Source organism: Balaenoptera borealis (genome assembly GCF_965194805.1).
Source record: "Balaenoptera borealis genome assembly, chromosome: 14".
Lineage (NCBI taxonomy): Eukaryota > Metazoa > Chordata > Mammalia > Artiodactyla > Balaenopteridae > Balaenoptera > Balaenoptera borealis.
Genome location: NC_138875.1, coordinates 67471897 through 67491946, shown reverse-complemented (window position 1 = coordinate 67491946; position 20050 = coordinate 67471897). Strand labels below are relative to the sequence as shown.

Genomic DNA, 20050 nt, shown 5'->3' with positions numbered 1-20050 from the left:
ATCTTTCCAACCCACGGAGGGCCTGAAGAGAACAAAAGGACGGAGAATTTGCTGTCTGCTTGAACTGGAGCATCTCTGCTCTCCTGTCCTCGGACACTGATGCTCCTGGTATGTCCTGCATGGTGGTATGTGATGATAGCAGTGGACGTGTCTTGTTCCAAACATTCCCCAAATGTTCCTGGAACCATTCCCGAGTTGGCAGTCCTGTCTTGGCATTCAAAGTCTCAGTAGGTGTCATTCCAGCCGAATCCCCAGAAACTGGAAACATTCCACTCAGAGCCAGCCTGGAGCGTTTGTAACAAAAACCCCATAGCTTTGACTCTTTTTCATTTCTTTTATTAGCATCAATATATACAAAGTGGAAAATGACTTCATTTCATTATTCTAGCTTAGAAAGTTTGTTTTGCATTTAATTCTATTTGGGCATAAAATGGAAATGAAAACTTCCCAGGAGAAGCCTACCTTTGGGGGTTCCGAACAACTCAATAAAACGTGACCTCAAATGACCCAGCGACCTCAAAAACATAGGAAAGTCATACCCTTTGGCTTGACCAAAAGAAAGGTCATTTTTGCCCAAGGCTCACGCTCAGCCTACATCTACCTACGTATTTGCCCAGTCCCATCCGTCTGCTTATACAACCATTTGGATCACGTAGCCACTTTGTTTCCTGCTGGGCTGTTTGGCAGTTTCCAAAGCTATCAGCCTGAGGTTCTGCAGGCTCTCCAAGGAGCTGGCTTCAAAAGATCATTTTTAAAGCATGTCCGTGGAACTAAATAAGGATGGCCATCAAGTAGCAACCAGAATACTTATGTTGGCTAAATAATTCTACCCTCTACCACCAAAAAAAAGCAGAAAGATGAGTCCCAAGCCGAAGAGGGTTGAGTGTGTGCATTTTTAAAGCACAGGGTGGTAGCTGGCAGATACAGCTTATACGAATTAGCATGTAATACGCACCATCACATGCATTCTTTGAAGCTCGAAATCTCTGTAAACGTATTTCCCCGATGTTTTACAAAGAGAAGCTTGTAGGAAGGTTCAGTCTGTTCTCAAGTTTCTCAAGATTGTATCCTGTTCAAAAATATTTAATCCCAGCGGGTTTTAACATTGAGCTTATTAAAAACAGACATGACATGAGCTGAAATGAGATGCCTGGTAAATTTTTGGCACGATTATTATGATTTGTTTTACCTTTACATATTACAAAGACACATTCAGGTATTTCAAAAAGAAGAATAGACACCAACCTGTCTTTTCAATCACACTGTACATTGTCAAGCTTGCATGATCCATCTTTTGACTAAAACAAACTTTTAAAACATGGTCACAGGTGCTGTATGACTAGGACAGAACTAAGACATTGGAATCCTGGAAAAAAAAAAGAAAAATCAACACCTCTCTACCCCATCCAACAGCCAATAAGAACTCCTGGGCCATGGCCTGGCCAGTTTTAGGGAACAGGGTTAGAATAAAGATTTTATATTTTGTCAGTCTTTATGAAAGGCAAATATTTAGTGTTCACGTAACCACAGTATGTTCTAAAATTAAATATCATTAATAGAGGTCTTCATTCTGGATGACCCAGGGTTAGGGTTAGAATCAGCATCAAATAGATATAAAAGCAAAGATTTGATTCTGCCTTCAAAAAAAAAGTTTGCATTATTTGCATTGCTGGTCTTTCTCCAGACATGACATTGCTCACTAATGGTCTGGAACATTTCTCCTCTGGTTCTTTCATAAAATGGGGTGGGCTTTGGGCAGCTGGAAAGCAGCCTTTTATGATCTCTTGCTGTGCAGCATGAATGCATGCTTGAAGGAACAGATGTGCAGGATTCTTTTCTGGCAGAAGGAAAATATTTGGGCCTCAGACCCCCCCCCCAAAGATTGAGGTCCACGGTCCCGGCTGGGAGGAGAGGATGTGTGTGTGTGTGTGTGTGCGCGCGTGCACGCACAAAGCCAAGTGCTGTATTCTGTTTCAGATGCTTCCTAAGCAAGCTACCAAAACATGGACTCCCAGCCATTCTCCCAAAGGCATAGCAGCCAGAAAGGTCTTGTTTGAAAACCAGCTGATTTAAAACAATTCTAGAGAGCACGGGAAGGCTCCAAAGAGGACCGCAAAAGCCACTGGGCCGGTGCGCCTCTCCGAGCCACTGGCTGACGCTAGGGACATGAATTAGCCTCACATGCACTTTTCCTTCCAAGCATCCTCACCCCTTGCCTTCTCTTTGCACCTATATTTAGAAAAGAATCTTCCAGATAATCACACACTCATCAGTCCTACTGGGTTGAGGTGAAAGGACTCTGATAAAATACCAGGATGCAGGATTAATGAGATGCTAAGAGTTCCCTTCTGGCCTAAAATTCCTCCTTCTCTCCTCACTGTAGTTCAAATCGTGTGATGTGGATGCCGTCGTGGTTTTAAGACCCCCGTGCCTGTTCCTCGACACCTCTACGGTCAAGCATTCACGCCACCATCCAACATCCGGGCAGAGCTTCAGAGAACAGAAAAGTAGTTTCTGCTCATAGGACCCTCCCTCCCTCCAAAATACTTGATTGCAAGTGTATTCTGAAGGTGCCACCTTTTACAGTGACAGTGCACTTGAGTCTCCCCTAGTTTGAGGGCTCTGACAGTGCAGCACCCCGGGAGGGAAACAGAGCTCACCCCTGGATTTCTCCCCCTGCAACCCAAAACCTCTTAACACTATGGGCGGTGCCGCTCACGCCTGCAAAGACTACAGATCTATCATCACAGCTTGAGGGTGGCCTTGCTGAACAAGGTGATCGATTCTGGCCCTTGGAGCATAAATTACCTGCTCTTTCACCGTTGAAAGAGTGTCACGGAAAAGAACATTTTATTCTCTCGATTCCCTTAGCCAGCTTTCCCCCTCATCCACTTCTTCATTGGAACTCTCAGATCTCCCATCTTCTCTGAAAACTTTCCTTGTCATCTGTCACCTTTATAGAAAGAAAATATTTTCTTAGTTTGCCAGCATCCAGCGAGGCCAGGGTGGTGAAAGAGAATATTTATGTAACACCTTTGCTGCCTTCCGAGGGGCCATGGGAGGGAGGGGATGGGGCAGGTTCTTTTAGAAGCTGGGGCAAATGGAAGGGAGAACACAGACTGGTTTTGGAGTAGAGCTGTTTAAGTCTCCGTGCTAAATTTCAACCCAAGTTAATCCAACAAGAAATACCCTTTCCAACCTAATCTTGGGACTTAGATTTGTACGAAAAACAGCATGGGCGTGGATCCTGAAGGTGCACACGATCTGATGCAGCCGTAGCATGGCATTGCTGATAGGAGAAACAGCCTGTTGCCGTTTTTTTTTTTTTTTCCTCTTCCCTCTACTGCTGTGTTTGCTATTTTACAGGTCCTCCACCTGCCTTCAGGATTGAGGCTGTACCACTAATTTGGCTGCAGCTGCAATACATCCAACCACACCTATTTCGATTTTAAATATAATAAATACAGTGAAGAAAACAGTTAAGTCTTCAGTAAAGAGTCTAAAGAAAAGACAGCCGACACTCTGGGCTTTCCATCAAATGCCACATAGTCTCTGGATGAATTTCTCGAGGAGGTTGTAGTTGAGTTTGTATCTGTAAGTTCCCTTCTCACGTGGAGCTCTCTCTAGATGGAAACTTCATACTCTCTGGTTTCCTGCGAGAGAGAGAAGCACAGATCTGTTGACCCCTTGTGTGGCAGAGTGACTCATGCATCGTTCTGGATCTTCACCCTTCCCTGTAGCCAAGATACTGGGCATAGGACTTTGCAGTGCTCTTTACTCTGACCTTGACTTGCTTTTACCAATGGGTTATGGGAAAGTGGGTCATAAGAGGGGCTTGAAAAGTGCCTGTGTGTTTCTGCTGCTGGTGTCCTGCCCTTCTGCCTTCACCATGAGTAGAGCATGCCTTTAGCACCAGCAAGAAGATGAGAGTCATGGACAGCAGAGCTGAGTCATCAGCCAACCACAGATGTGTGAGTGAGCACTGCCAAACCAGGACTACCACCCGGCTGAAACTAGCTGAAAACACTGCCCCGTGGGCTGATGAGCAAATTAATGCTTGTTACTTTGAGCGACTGAGTTTTGGGATTGTTACTCAGCATTATCACAGTGCTCGGTGACTGATACATATACGAATAAGTCTTAATAAGGTCTAGTTTCTAAAGTGCTATTTTTCATCAGCTTGACCTTCTCTGAGGATTCAGAAACAAGCTATACACAATGTAAAGTAACATATGACCTTGTCTTACCAGTGCCATATCTAAAATGACCACAACATGTAGGCAGCAATCAGTTCAATTTCTCCAATACTCATGGAGTGTGTGTAATATACTCCAGGCCCCCAGGGCAGAGGAGTAGGGAGATAGAAGAAGTCATAGGCTCGGCCCCATGTCACTGTCACATGCTTTAATGGAGGTCTACAGTTCCCACTGGGTCAACACAGATAAGCAGTTCTGTCTGTGCTTCACGGTAGATGGAAGTGTGGGGGGCAGGCTCCAAGGTGGTCCTCAGGATCCCCAGCCTCCTGGTATTCACATTCCTCGTATGATCCCGTCCCCTTAACTGTATGCAGAACCTATGATTTGCTTCTAAGCAACAGAATACAGCAAAGGTGCTAGGATGTCACATCCATGTTTATATTTTGTAGGATTGTGACCTCTCTCTCTCTCTCTCTCGTGCTGACTCTGAAAAAGCAAGCTGCCATGTTGTGAGTTGTTCTATGGAGAGGGACACATAGAAAGGAACTGAGGTTGACAGCATGCAAGAAACTGAGCCCCTCAGTCCAACAACCTGTAAGAAACTGGATGCTATCAACAATCATGTGAGCTTGGAAGTGGATCCTTCCCCAGTCAAGCCGCAGATGAGACTGCAGCCTTGACTGACACCTTGATTGTAGCCTGTGAGCAGAGGACCTACATAAGCTGTGCCTGGACTCCTGACCTACGGAATCTATGGGGTAATAAATGTGTGTCCTTTAGGCTCCTAAATTTGCAATAATATTGTTACATATCAATTGATAACCAACAGGAGGTCAGAGTAAACAGGAGTGATGGAAGGTTAGCACGGACAAGGAACAAGTCAAGTTTATGCCCCCAATGTTGGGAGATGATTGTACATCATCACACAGTGAATTTGAAGGGTTGTGGTTTTGCAAACTCATGACCAGCCTTCTTGTTCTTCACACATGCCTCTGGGCCTTTGCATGTGCTCTCCTGTCTTCCTGGCATCTTCTTCAGCCACCTTATATGACTCAGCTTTCTCAAAGATGAGATGAGATGGCCTTCTCCCATCCCATCAAACACTCATAGCACCCTGTCCAGTTTCTTTCATGGCCCTTAAAAATTATGGTTTGTTGCAATCAAGATATTCACTGGCATATTTGATTGTTTGAGGTTCAAGGAGAGGCAAGAAAGTCTAACAGAGTTTGCATCCTGGCTGCAGGCTGTGTGTTCTGGCTGTGTGCAATCTTGACCAAATCGTTCATCCTCTCCCTGAACCTCAATGTCCTCATCAGTCAATCAGAAATAACTAGAGAATCCATCACAAAGAGTTACAAGGATTCAAGGGGATTATGCATTTAAGGTGCCTGGCCCATAATATTACTATTACCATTACTACTACTACCACTACTACTACTACTACTACTACTATTATTATTGATATCTGTCTCCTTTGTGAGATTATAAGCTCATTAACGGAAGGACTGTGTCTATTTGGTTCAGCTGTGTCCCTAGTACCAACACAAGGCTGCTGCTCAAATGTGTGGGGATGGTGCACACTGCCATTCAATAAGGAATGTAGTTTAATAAGATGTTGGGAATGCTGCCCACTGCCACCAGGCCACCGCTGGGCTCTGACCCATCTCAGCTGTCTCTCCATGGGTCTCTGGTGCAGCCCCTCCTTTCTGTGACCATTCTGCTAAGAACAAACAGAGTTACAGCCTTGTCATCAGTTCCTAGAACGCGCTGAGTTCTCCAGCAGTTACCTCAATAGGGGTCTTGGCGGGGATGAGACAGGAGGACCACTGGCCATGCCTTTCTGCCAGCAGCATCGTGAGCAAAAGGAAATTAAACCTCCCATTTCGATGTCGATGGATTCAGAGCAAAGAGGGAGGCACCAGGGAGAGAAGAGAGACCCACTCACCCCTGTCTCATAAATGGGGTTGTCGAACTCGGTTTCCACGGTGATCTGGCTGTAGGGGTGGGAGTACATCAGGGGCAGGCGGAGGTTGGAGTAATAGCGGCATCTGGAGAAGAGACGGTGAAGGGAAGAGAAGTTACTTTTCCTGGATGAGGAGACACCTTACAGTCCCACAGGGGAACGGTGGGTGCCACTTCCTGAGCATGGGCACCTCCATGGATAACAAGGAGGATGTGTGGAGACAGCCTCCTGTAGGTGAGAATCCGAGTGGGGTGAAAGCTGAAATCATAATCGCTCTCAATTTCTAACCCAGTCAGTGATCCTTAAAGCCCCGGACCTCCCCTTACTGCAGCTTAATGTGTTTTCTCCTGTAAGATGATACAAGTCCCTCTTTAATGCAAAGAGCAAGCGCAATAATAATGAGCATTTATTAAGCATATACTGTGTTGCCTCAGAGCAGCCTTCCCTGACCACCTATTTAGATCTGGTCTCTGTTCCCACACCCTGTCTCTCTCCTTTATTGTGTTTATTATAGTGTGTGATAATGTGTGTATTTCTCCTCTCCCCCTTCCAGACTGTGAGCTCCACAGGGACCATTTAGAGTAGGCAAATGCCTGCCTCAGGGCCTTTGCACATGCTGCTTCTCTGCCTGGAATCCTCCTCTCCCAGATATTTGCATAGTTTACTCATTGTTGCTTTCAAGCTCTTACTCAAATGTGATTTCTCACTGGGGCCTCCTCTAACCCTCCCCCACTTAAAATGCAACCCCTGCCTCACCCCAGCTCCCTTTTTCTCTCTTCTAAGTTTTCTTTTTCTCCCTGCATTTTTCACCTTCTAATGTACTACTTACTTTTATATTATACTTTACTTATTGTCTCTCTTCCCCCATCAGAACCTGTGCCCCACATGTCAACAATTTCTTTTTGTTTTGTTCACGACGATGGTCTTAGAGCCCAGAAAATGGCCTGGTACAGAGTCGGTGCTCAATAATTGTGAAATTGAACAAATTAGTGAATATGCTAGCCATAGATGAATATCTTCCTTCCTTATTAAAGGCACGTTCTATGATCCCCAACACCTGGGACAATGACATTAGACTGTCAATACATACATGTTGAATAAATGAGGGAATGAATGATTGAATGAAGGAAAGAATGAGTCAGTGTGCCTGGCAATAGGAAATGTCTCTCTCTCCCATTAAACATTAGCTCTGTGAGGTCAGGAGAGTGTCTGTCTGATTTGTTGCTGCATGCTCAGCCCTCCTACCATGAAGGGTTGGCAGGCGCACGATCTAAATATTTCTCAGAGTTGAATTGAATCACACCATCCCTTCAATCACACAAATGCCACTGTCCCCAAGAGTGGAGACCCTGAGGCTCAGGGTCCAGTGACGAGCCCAGGCCCCCAGCACGCTGGTCGCTGAGTGGGTGAGAGCCCCACTCCCACCCGAAGCCCCATACCTGGTGATGTAAATGTAGGCTCCTCCCAGCAGTAAGGAGATGATGAGGACTGGGATGAAGATAGCCAGTGCCATGTTTCCCCCTTCCAGAGACGTCTCAGCTGCCGCTTCTGCTACTAAATGCACAAGCCAGTGAGGGCACCTGGCTCCCAGGGCAGTACCCGCCCTCCCAGCCCTGCACCCACTCCAAGGCCTAATGTCACAGAGCCAGCCACTGGAGAACCATCTCCAGAAGGGAGAAGAGGCAGAGAGTAAAGGAAATGGTGCTGGTTCTTGGCAACAGAGCCCCAGACCCATTCTTGGATGGGGTGGTCATCAGTTGAAATCTGGTTAAAATCCAATTCCAGGGAAGACTTGGAGAAAATCCCCAACGTGCTAACTGGAAAGGCAGATTTGCCTGACAGTCCATGGAGAAGACAGAGTTGTGTCTAGACTGGCAGGTCCCTCCCAGACCTGCTCAATCAGACCCTCCAGCAGAGGGCGCTGGGCAGCTGGGTCAGTGCTCGGTACCTGCACACCTCATGACACCCCAACTGCACACCCCGTGACACCCTAACAGTGAAGACACAGTTTTCACCCTCAGAGGCCACGGCTGCACACTCTCAGGCAACCCTCTCGGCCTCACCTGGGGCCTCCCGCTACCTCCCAGTGGTTAGCAGAAATCACAAGAACTATGACGATTATTGTGGAGGTGGAGGGGGGGAAGGGGGCGTTTTCCGAGCAAGGCTTGAAGGCAGACTCCACATCCCTTCTGGACACATTTTCCTCTGCCGTTCCCCACAGCCACGTCTAACAGAGCTCGGCGTTACGCAAATCTGCAATCTGTTAACCACCACTCCTTGGGTCTGAAAAATCAATCTTAATACCCACGATAAACGTGCGAGCCCAGAACATTACGATGGCATCACACCCTCTGAGCAACCCAGGCCTTTGAGATGTTCTCATGGTTCATTGGCCGGTGCAAGACAGCAAAGGAAGGACCTGAATAGAGCCTAACACCATAAATGCCCTTTTTCTTCTAGCGGAGTGACTCATACATGCTCCCCACAACCTACACATATATTTGAGCTCCGGCTCTGTCTGCTTGGATTAAAATGTCATCTGTTGCAGGGAAGAGCAACTAATGACATGTAATTTCCACTGCCCCAGATTCTGAGTGAACAATTTATTGTCAGAAAGATAAGTGGCTCCAAAAATAATTTTTAAAACTATCCAATTGGTTATATATATATTTTTTAACAAAACAAAATATGTTATTTTTTTCCTGACACGACAGCCCAGGGAGTGGTTTTGTACCAAACTGAACGAAGGTTATACAGAATGCAGAACATTTTACGTGTGGGATGCATTGAAAAGGGAAGATAAAACAAAATCCTGGATCACTTTTAGCATCTGTTCCACACTAATAAATCTCACTTGGTAATTTCTAACAAGAACAGAAAACAAGGGGGATCCAGGGACAGCTATTTTGGGGAAGAAAAAGACGGAGGGGAAAACAGACCACAGAGCATCCCCTGGGGAAGACCTTTCCCTCCCGAAACCAGGAGCTTGCTCAGCATGAAAGGTGAGGCATCTCTGGATTTAGCTCCCCCAGATAGCACCACATGGCTGAAAAGTTTTACAAGAGGGTATGTGTTTCTCAGGCACGTGAACTCCCAGATGTTTTTACCTCGTCATCATGAACAGAACGGGCGTCAAATCTCTTTCAGGTCATAGTTAGGACTATAAGTTGCAAATTCAATGATTTTTTTCTTTACAATGTCATTTGTTTTGAAATTACCTTCAGCAGTGTGAAGGCAGAAATTTTGCTTAATTTTCTGTTAAGCGCCTGGATAAGGATCTCCAAGGACCTTCCCTTGCTTTCTGCTATTAGCTTGGTTTATGGGATTTTTTTCTTCATAGGACTCACCTTCTAAAGCATGTTCAAAGCTGTCTTGATTAACTGAAAGAGAAATTGGAGCATTGGTCAATGTCAAGTGAATTCACTCTGTTTGCATGAAGCCCCCCCCCCCCAAATTAGGTGCAAAAAGTCCATTCCATGCTTTGCTGTAGTGCTGTGGTTTTGTTTGTTTATATTTTTTAATCTTAGGCTACTGGAATTAGTGGAAATGCCTGGACTCATTCCCTTCCTAAGTTCCTGAGAGAAGATGAGACAGATATGAAAGGAAAAGGACAATAATTACTGAATACTCACCATATGTCAGATACTGGGCATCAAGAGCTTTATATATATTTGCTCACTTAACACTCACAACAATCTCATTAGGTAGATACTATTCTCATCCCCATTTAACAGATGAGCAAACAGAGGTTCAGAGAAGTGAAGTGATTTCTCTGACACCACACAGCTCCTAAGTGATGGAGGCAGGATTTAAACTTGCTTGGCTTTCTTGGGCCTTTGCTCTTAACTACATAGTCCTGGTCTCTTCAGTGCTTTTGTGTCGGACCAAGGCTGATGAATGGTGAGGGGCAAGACAAAATTCCAAATCCGAAATCCTGAGCCCAGCCAGAGGTGAAACTGTTTTCCTGCTTTGAAATATACATTTATATGAACCTTTCTAATTTCACTTTTATTCCATATTGATTTGGAATATAGGATTTTTATTCCATATTTTCATTCCTTCATTGCCATAGACTGGAACTCTATGGAGTTGGTTTATTCCCTGGATTCCCGGTACAACTTCTCTGGAAGTTCAGGATGATGGGGGCTGGTGTCTTCACGCTTTGGCATCCAAGTCATCATGATAGCTGAGCACAAAAATATACCCACAGGGACGGGGTTCAGGGATGCAAAACCCCCAGAGTGAAGGGCTTCGATGGAAAGATTGCATGATAAGGTCGTGGGAGGAGCTGGCCCCCAAAGGCCCAGCAATAGCCGTGTCCTACATAATACGGAGATTTCCTAGTTAGAGCTTTGGTCAAAGTGACTCTCTGACTTTCATCGTTATCATGTGATGATAACAAAACCAGCCGACAAAAAAGCTAACTAACTGACTGCAGACATCTCTGGAGCCAGGGCATTAGGAAAATGGAAAGATTAAGGCAGATGCTTCCTACCCAAGACATGAATGGGACCTTGACTGCGTGTCTGGGAGGGCACGAGCTTCCATGAAATCTTAGAAATGGAAGGAAATGTTGAACCTCTGAGTGTGATCAGTGGGCCCCGGGGGCACGTGCTAAGAGGCAGCTTCCTGGGCCCTTTCCTGGACCTGCCAGGGCGGCGTCCTTGGGAACCCAGGGTCCCTGAGTCCCAGGGGGTGGCCTCACACTGGTGCTCTGTCATTTCTCCAACTCTAGACCACAAACGATGGACTCCACTTTTTTGGGGAAGAGGAAGTGATTTATTATTTCATTACAGGGTTGGCAGGGTGGGTCACAGGAGTGGAAATGGAGAGGAGAGAATAGGGCAATGGTCTCCCAAGACAATGTCTTTCCTGCTAGACGGTCTGTCGTACCTGAGGGGCCAGGACTGCCTCACCTGGTGGGGTTTCAAAGGCAGGGAATTTATAATTAGCAGAAGTGGGTTCAAATCCTAGATTTGTCTTGTACCAGTTGTGTGGTTTGGGGTAAGTCATTTAACCTCTGTGAGCCTCTCTGTCCACATCTGTGAAATGGGTATGACGGCTCACCTATCTCAGAGTATGGTCATGAGGCAATTCAGGGAAAATCTTTTTTTATAGGTACAATTCACATAACATAAAATTAACCATTTTAATTCAGTGTCCAATTCAGGGGCATTTAGTACATTCACAATAGTGCAAGCATCACCTCTATCTAGTTCTAAAACATTTTCATCATCTCAAAAGGAGATTCAGTATCAATTAAGCAGTTACTCTTCCCTCCCCACCAGCCCCTGGGGAGCTCAAATCTGAGTTCCATCTCTATGGATTTACCTATTCTGGATATTTCATTCGAATTGAATCATACAATGTGCGACCTTTTGTGTCTGGCTTCTTTCACTGAGCATAACCTTTTCAAGGTTCATCCATGTTACAGCATTCCTGTTTACGGCTGAACAATATTCCCTTATATGAACATGCCACATTCTGCTTATCCATTCACCAGCTGATGGACATTTGGGTTGTTTCCATCTTTTGTGAATAATGCTGCTACGATCATTTGTACAAGTGTTGGTTTGAATACCTGTTTTCAATTACTTTGTGCCTATACCCAGGAGTAGAAATTCTGGCCGGGAAAGTATTTTTAAGCCTTAATGCTGAACTTCATGAACGAGCATTTGGGGATCCGCTGAAGTTACGGGTTCCCAAGTAGAAATGTAAAACTGCATGTTTCGGTTCCCCCGGGGGAGAGAATTCAGAGTTTTCTGCCTGATTCTCAAAAGGGTATTAACACCATAAATGGTTAAATCCACTTGCCTAAAGCGTTGAACATATTTAGGATATGATTATGAATTTCACACCTCAAAGACGTGGATAAATGGATCCAAATCTCACTAGGTGTGCCCTAACTTAATTTCAACGATGAGTGGTTCACTGATTCTAAAATACACTTCCCCCCCCCTTTTCACCATCTCTTGAGACGGGGGGTGTCTTACAATCACTGGGGTATTACAATCGCTGCCACCAGGTGGCGCTCAAGATGCCTGTGCTTGTGCAATCATCAGCCCAGGACCATCAGTACCTGGAGAATAGGTGTGAGCATCCTGGGAGAACGCCCAGAGGGACAGGGGAACACCCATCACCCTTGGGAACCACGTGGTTGTGAGAAGGGGGTGCAGGAGGCGGGAAACGTTTCAGCCACACTGTCCAAGCAGGAGTCAAAAGCAGGCCGCCTCTCCTTTATGATAAAAACCTAAGCTCTTTTAGTAAGTCAAAACAAAAATGCTAAGCAAGGAGAAGGCACCGTGTCATAGTTTAATTGGCAGCCATGTCCTTTCTCAGCAGTGCAGAAAATAACGGTGGTGTCTTAGATTTAGTGAAACACAGTAGCCTGGCTTTTTGCAGCAAGTTTAGAATCGCTGGAAGTCAGTCTTTACATCTCTGGGTCCCTCATTCCCCGGGACTTCGAGGGTGGGGAGGCGGTGGTTTCTTTACCTTTACAGACGGGCAGGGGCCCATTCCAGTGGGATGGCTGTCCCAGGATGCATCGAATGGTCACTTCGCCCATGAGCTCGAAGCCCTCATAGCACATGAAGGTGAGGGACTCTCCTGGCAGGTAGAGTCGTTTGTACAGGATTTGGTACCCATTTTCAGGTAACCCTGGGTTGTCACATGCCAGGGACTCCTCCGCTGAAATGCAAGCCAAAAGGAGCTCTGATGAGACGATGTAAATCTTCGGGGACTCCTACTCAGAGCCTGTGTGATCTGAGGCCAGTCTCTCCAGCATCACTTCTCTGCATCCCCACCTTGCACTGAACTGTTGCCCACTCCTCAAACTCACCTTTCCCTCTCCCACCTCTGGGCATGGGTTACACATGGGCACAGTAGGATATACTAAGCTGTGGAATCTGGGTTAAAAATCTGGGTTCTGCTACTTACTAGCTGTGTGACCTCCAGCAAGGGCGACAACCTCTCTGAGTCTCAGTTTCCTCATCAGTAAAATGGCAATAATAGCAGTACCTATCTCACAGGGACTTGGAAGGTTAAACAAGATAATGTGTGCAAATGCTTAGCATGCCCTTGAAATGTAAGTACTCAGTAAATAATGGACGGTGGTGTCGCTAAATTATGAAATATTCCTCCTGCTTCTCACCTTATACCTCACCTGCCCACACAGCCTGGATAAGTCTTGTTTTTCAATACTCAGTCCTCATATCTCCTCCTTCAGGAAGCCTTCCCTGATGCCCCCTACCCCTAATTGAGTCACTAATCTCACTGGAGATGAGCCTGTTAAGGCATGCTGGAAGCTCAGGGCCTGGTATACAGCAGGAACACAAATGACCCTAACATATACAGCAGGAGCATCATAAGTGACGCCTGCTAGCTTAAGACTTATTGGAGAGTTGAACCTGCCAGTTTGACCCATTCCAGGGCCAGTGTGTGATCTAGTTTCTTTTCAGCACCTGGATGGACTGGAAAGCCAGCAAAAACTGCTGTGCACACAAGACTACACATCCTGAAACATTAAAAATTCTTATTATTAAAAAATTTAAACTGGGTAAAATCTCCATAATATAAAATTTACCACCTTAACCATTTTAAGTATACAGTTCAGTAGTGTCAAATACATTCCCATTGTTGTACAATCAATCTCCAGAACTCTTCATCTTCCCAAATGGAAACTCCGTCCCCATTAAACACTAACTCCCCATCTCCCCTCCCAACCAGCCCCTGGCAACCACCATTCTACTTTCTGTCTCTATGACTTTGACTACTCCAGGGACCACATATAAGTGGAATCCTCCAGTATTTGTCGTTTTGCGACTGGCTTATTACACCGAGCATAATATCCTCAGGGGTCATCCATGTTGTAGCTTGTGTCAGAATTTCCTTCCTTTTTAAGGCTGAATCATATTCCATTGTATGGCTGGACAACATTTTGTTTATTCATCCATCCATCAATGGACACTTGAATGGCTTCGCCTTTCAGCTATTGTGAATAATGCTGCTATGAACATGGGTGTGCAAATACCTCTTTGAGACCCTGCCTTCAATTCTGTGGGTAGATACCCAGAAGTGGGATTTCTGGACCATACAGTAATCCTACATGTAACTTTCTGAGGAACCACCATCCCGTTTTCTACAGTGGAAGCACCATTTTACATTCCCACAAACAGAGAACAAGGGGTTTTCTACGCCAAATCCTAAAACATTTTCTTCCTTCTGGATCTTGCTTTGCTGTACAAAGACCCAAGTCTTTACATATCACAGCTGCACCTGCCATACATGTTTCAGAGAAACAAGCTTCTGTCCACAGCTTCCAATACTCACTTGATTAGTGAAACTCGGAAGAGATGACATGCTGTCTCTTTTACCTGAAGGAGTCCTGTAATATGAGTTATTTTTACAACTTACTAGTGTAATCCCCCAGCTTGCCATCATCCTGACTCTGCAGGCTCTCGGTTTAGAATGTGAAGCAGGTGGGTCTTTTATTATTTCATACCTGGTGATTCCACTGCGCTTGGAGAAGAGGCAGGGTCTCCAGATTGGGCTATTAGGGCTTTGTCCATCTGCTTCCTGCCTCCCTCTCAAATGGTTCCTCACTTTACATCGAACTAGTCACATTTTGCCAGATGGGTTACTCTGTTTCACCCCTTTGTGCTTTGCCTATGCTGTTCCCTCTGTCTGAGATGCCCTTCCCCTTCCTATCTAAAGGAGAGTGACATAAATACACTACCATGTGTAAAATAGATAGCTAGTGGGAACCTGCTGTATAGCACAGGGAGCTCAGCTTGGTGCTCTGTGATGACCTAGAGGGGTGGGATGGGGAGGGGGGTGGGAGGGAGGTCCAAATGGGAGGGGATATGCGTATACATGTAGCTGATTCGCTTCATTGTACAGCAGAAACTGGCACAACATTGTAAAGCAATTATACTCCAATAAAAAAAAAATAAAGGAGAGTGCAGTGGAAGGGCTAAGACAGCCCTTAATAATCTTCACCTGTTGGTATTAACGCTCTTTGCGGCTCTTTGTAGCAGGACCTGTGACTCACTTCCAACCAATAAAGTATCAATACAGCAAAGATGAAGGGCTGTCACTTCCGTGAGGATGTTATATAAGACTGTAGTTCTGTCTTGCTAGCCGACTCTCCACTGTCTTTGGAGTAGGAGCTCCAAAGCTTGGAAGTGGATCCTTCCCCCAATTAAGCCTTCAGATGAGACTCCAGCCCCAGGTCTCTCTTATGAGAGATCCTGAACCAAAGGACCCAGTTAAGCTGTTCCCAGACTCCAGACCCATAGAAACTGTAAGATAATATATATGGGTTGTTTCAAGCATCTTATTTTATAAGGCAGATCTCAAGAATTCCCCCAAGGAGCCAGATCTGTGCCCAGCAGCATGAATTCCCCTGTCCTTGGAACGCTGTTCTATAACCTTCACAGACCTCCATCACAGCTTCAGAATCTTTTATAGCACTGTTTGATTCTCACCTTGCCCACTCACTCCCAGGCTGGAAACTCATCTTATGTTCATGCCAGGAATTCCAGTGCCTAGCACCTTGCCTGGATCACAGGAAGCATTCATTCATTCATTGGGTCAATGAATGTTTATTGAACACCTATTATGTGCCAACACATAAGTAGCACTGAGGACACAGAAGTGAATAAAACAGATATAACCCCTTGCCCCATGGAATTTGTGGATGGCACATAGTATAACAGAAGTCCCAACTAGACCCTATTTCTCTGTGAATTTGACCTACACATGGGCTCTACTTAGCTTGTGCAAGTCAGGGTATTTCATGTAATAATCTAAATTTCTGGCTTCTTCTGAAACATTGGAAGATAAGACAATACTGGGTTCACATAACTACATGGCAATGATTGTGACCTGGAGCCCAAGCACTCAACTCACATGGCGTTGAGTAGAAGCTGTCCCCCTTAGATAAGAAATATGTTCCCCAGTTAGCCACAATCCTTACCACTCCCTATTGTTCTACACATGGTACCTGCCTGACATTTAGGAAGGCATTTTAATGTATCACCTTTCCAAGGAACAAATGAATGAATGACTATGTTTCAGTGACAGTAATCACCACTAATGAGGAATTGGGGCTTTGATCTCTTTGAATGGGTGGGTCGATAGGGACCTGGCTTAGAAGGTTCCTAAGGTTCCTAGGGTTCCAACCTCTTGAGGTTGAAAGATTTTTTTCTTTGTAATTCAATAGCAGCCTTCATCAGGGGTGAAGAACTGTTTTCCTCCCATACCTGCAATCCAGGAAGCCAGCCTGTAGAAAGGGACTTGCTGGGTCGCTGGGCGGCTAGGGGTGCATCTTGCACAACAATGCAGATGCACCTTGTGAGGCGCTCGTGCTTTTATTCAGAAAACATTTAGCAAGTGTTTACTGCATGCCAGGCAACGCACTCAGCAGTGGGGCCAGAAGGCGAATCAGACACCATTCCTGCCCTCCAGAGACTGTGGTCTCAATGCTTTAAGGGGGCAAACAAATGTAAATGGACAATTAAACAAAAAGAGATGGCAGTTGCTGTCAGAGAGAGAAGCTCAAAAGAGTAAGGGGCACCTGGAGGAGACCCCCTAAGTCAGCGGGGGCGGGGCTGTTAGAGCAGCTGAGAGAGAGAGGCAGAGATATTGACTAGCATTCCCTTCAGTTCAGACTCCCAGAAATGAGGCACCAGGTGGTTCTGCCGATGCCTGACCAAAGCTAATCCCTCCACTAAACCAAGGTCATCTCTATGGTTGAAGTTCACCCACGGGCACTTGAGAACAGCCAATGTTACCATGTCTGGGCCCCCGGTCAAACCACAATGCCTTCCTTCAATCAATCACGGGAACCCTTAAAGACAGCATTGTGTTATGCGTCCATGGAAGACACCTAGAAGGACTGGTAAGGTATCATTAACCTTGCAGAGTGTGCCTGGGGTATGAGCTGTAGGAAGAGAAAATTTTCCTTTTACATTTTATAGTCCTATATAGCATATGGATGTATCGTTTTAAAAACAGGTTGGGCACGCCTTACTTTTATAATATACACAGGTAATAACATCATGACCCAAACCCTGAACCCATGTCCTAATGATTCCTCTGAAAGTTTGCTCTTCAACCTGGCTGGGGTCTGTAGAGCTGGGGTTGGCTTTTACTCACTGCTGTATCTTCAGCAGTCTGGCACACAGTAGGTGCCCAATAAATGTTTCTTGATAGACCTTACATCAATTCAACTGAAAGAAGATTACAGAATAGAAGTTCTTGGGCTCAAGTGCCTAATGGCCCGGGATTCAGATCCTAGTTATGCACCTGTGGGTAAGATATTTGACCTCTGTGAGCCTCAACTTCCTCATCTGTGAAATGGGATAGCTCATAGGGTTGCTATGATGATGAAATGTGCTCATGCAAGTGAGGGTGAGCAACATATAGTAGCACCCAGTAAAGGCTGGTTATTTTTCTGGGTTTTACAATTTTGGTCATATTTTCATCCCAACTTTACTATTGTTTACTTAATCTTTTTAAAAATTTCTATTATTTTTCCATTTAAACAGTGCTACATAATTTAGCCTCACCCCAAATAATAACATTCTTATAATCACAGGTTTCAAATGTCAGTTTTATTTTTAAAGATTTTCTTAACATTGAAAAGTTAATCTGGGCACTGTCTAAAGCCACACGGGTATCGCCAATGGAGTATATAATACTCCTTGGGAAATGCAGACCAATGCACTACACTTTACAGTTTATGAACTTCCAGAGTCTAGAATTCACTCTTTGGGTTTTAAAAAAAAATTTTTCAGTCCAGCAGACATTTGCTCTGTCCCTATGTTCCCGGCTTGTGCTAGGAGCTGGTAGAGAGTAGGGAACTAAAGAAGCATGGTTCCTATTTCCCCAGGACTCAGTCTAGTAGGGGAGAGGAACAGTTATCAGGTAATTTCAACCCAGTGCTTGGTAGCAGCTATGATGGGAGAAACACAGAGCAGAAACCTCACTGAGTCAGTCAGAGGTGGGAAGGTCAGGGAAGGTTTTCAGAGGAAACCTGGAAATCCAGTGCTCTACTGGGAGAGAGTGAAGACTCAGACCCCAGGTAAGTGCTGATCTGATTCCTTGGCTTCCCACCCTCCTGGGAATCCAGCTTCCCAGTAAGTGATCCTTAAGAGAAGATAAATCCTTAAGACCAAAAAAAAAAAAAAGTGTATTACCTGCAGTGTAGCAGAGTGGCCAGCAGGTGGCAGTGGCCATGCAGAAGGATTTCCCTACAAACTTTCCCTGGAATTTTCTTTCATAAATGAACAGATTAATGAGTATAACAAATATTTCTTGAGCACCTTCTATGTGCCAGGCCCTGGACATACAACAATGAGCAAGACAGACATGGCCCCTGCCTTCATGTAACTTAATGTTCATGTATTCCACAATATTTCCTGTACCAGGCACTGTCCTGGCCCTGCAGAGATAGAAGGTGACAAAGGACAAATTCTTAGACCTGGAGGTAAAGGAAGAGACTGACAGCAGGTCCAGGAAGATGAGGGGGAGGCATCATCAGCTGTTCTTACCTGGCTTCATAGTAGAATCACCCTAGGTCATTCAGTGAGCTGGCTCTGCCCCCTAAGGAATTTTAATCAGTCCCCCCAAATATTCTTATTAAAGCTCCCCAGGTGATTCTAAAGTCCAGCCAGCAAAGAAGGCATACTGATGGCCAAGAGGCACATGAAAAGATGCTCCACGTCGCTAATTATTAGAGAAATGCAAATCAAAACTATAATGGGGTACCACCTCACACCGGTCAGAATGGCCATCATCAAAAAGTCTACGAATAACAAATGCTGGAGAGTGTGGAGAAAAGGGAACCCTCCTACACTGTTGGTGGGAAGGTAAATTGGTGCAGCCACTATGGAAAACAGTATGGAGGTTCCTTAAAAAACTAAAAATAGAGTTACCATATGATCCAGCAATCCCACTCCCTGAGCATATACCCGGAAAAAATTCTAACTCAAAAAGATACATGCAGCACCATTTACAATAGCCAAGACATGGAAGCAACCTAAATGTCCATCAACAGATGAATGGATAAAGAACATGTGGAATACACACACACACACACAGACACACACACACCCCATGGAATATTACTCAGCCATAAAAAAGAATGAAATAATGCTATTTGCAGCAACATGGATGGACCTAGAGATGACCATACAAAGTGAAGTCAGTCAGAGAAAAATACCATATGATATCACTTATATGTGGAATCTAAAAAAATGATACAAATGAACTGATTTACAAAACAGAAATAGACTCTTAAAGTCCAGCCAGAACTTTAGGGCTGAAGGGTTTAGGGCTCAGAACTGCAGCTCTGGTGTCTTGACATGGTTAAGAAATTAATAATTTAATCCATTGATTTCCAAAATATTCAAATACCCATTCTGTACCAGATGATTTGCAAATATTATTTCTAATCCTCCCCTAAATCTTTAAAGATGGTAACAGTACTGACCAGAATAGCCAAAATTTACTGAGAGCATCCTATGAGCCAGGCACTATTTGGAGTTCTTTTATCTATAAACTCAGTTATTTATTACAACAACCCCAAGGCACAGACATTGTTATGACTCTCCCCATTTTATATCGGTGCAAATGAAGCACAGAACTGTTGGGTATCTCGCTGGGTAACCTGTCAAGCTAGTTAGTGGGAGAGATAGGATTCAAATCCAAGTGGTCCAAGTCCACTGTTAATCACCGCACCATACAGCCATTTTACAGATGAGGAAACTGAGGCTCAGGGGAAGGTCTCTTGTGAAAGGTCCCACAAGAAGGAAGTGGCTGAGTTATGATTTGAGTCTTTGCCTCCAAAGTCGATCCAATTCAATTTTGACCCAACCATCAGTAAGAG

At 44.9% G+C, this 20050-nt stretch overlaps 1 protein-coding gene across 4 annotated transcripts in view; it reads right to left on the bottom strand.

Annotated features, from left to right (window-relative positions):
* Window positions 1-320: 320 nt before the first annotated feature.
* Window positions 321-20050, bottom strand: part of SEZ6L (seizure related 6 homolog like) — a 199479-nt gene continuing 179749 nt past the window's right edge. For 2 of the 4 annotated variants that reach the window (XM_082355034.1, XM_082355037.1), the window contains 5 exons: window positions 12652-12846; window positions 9507-9539; window positions 7599-7713; window positions 6142-6244; window positions 321-3653 (listed from right to left, as the gene is read on the bottom strand). In XM_082355034.1, coding sequence (XP_082211160.1) covers window positions 3624-3653; window positions 6142-6244; window positions 7599-7713; window positions 9507-9539; window positions 12652-12846 — 476 coding nt within the window. In that variant the 3' untranslated portion in view covers window positions 321-3623. The remainder of the gene's footprint in view (window positions 3654-6141; window positions 6245-7598; window positions 7714-9506; window positions 9540-12651; window positions 12847-20050) is intronic. The other 2 variants (XM_082355035.1, XM_082355036.1) reach the window with 2 other exon arrangements.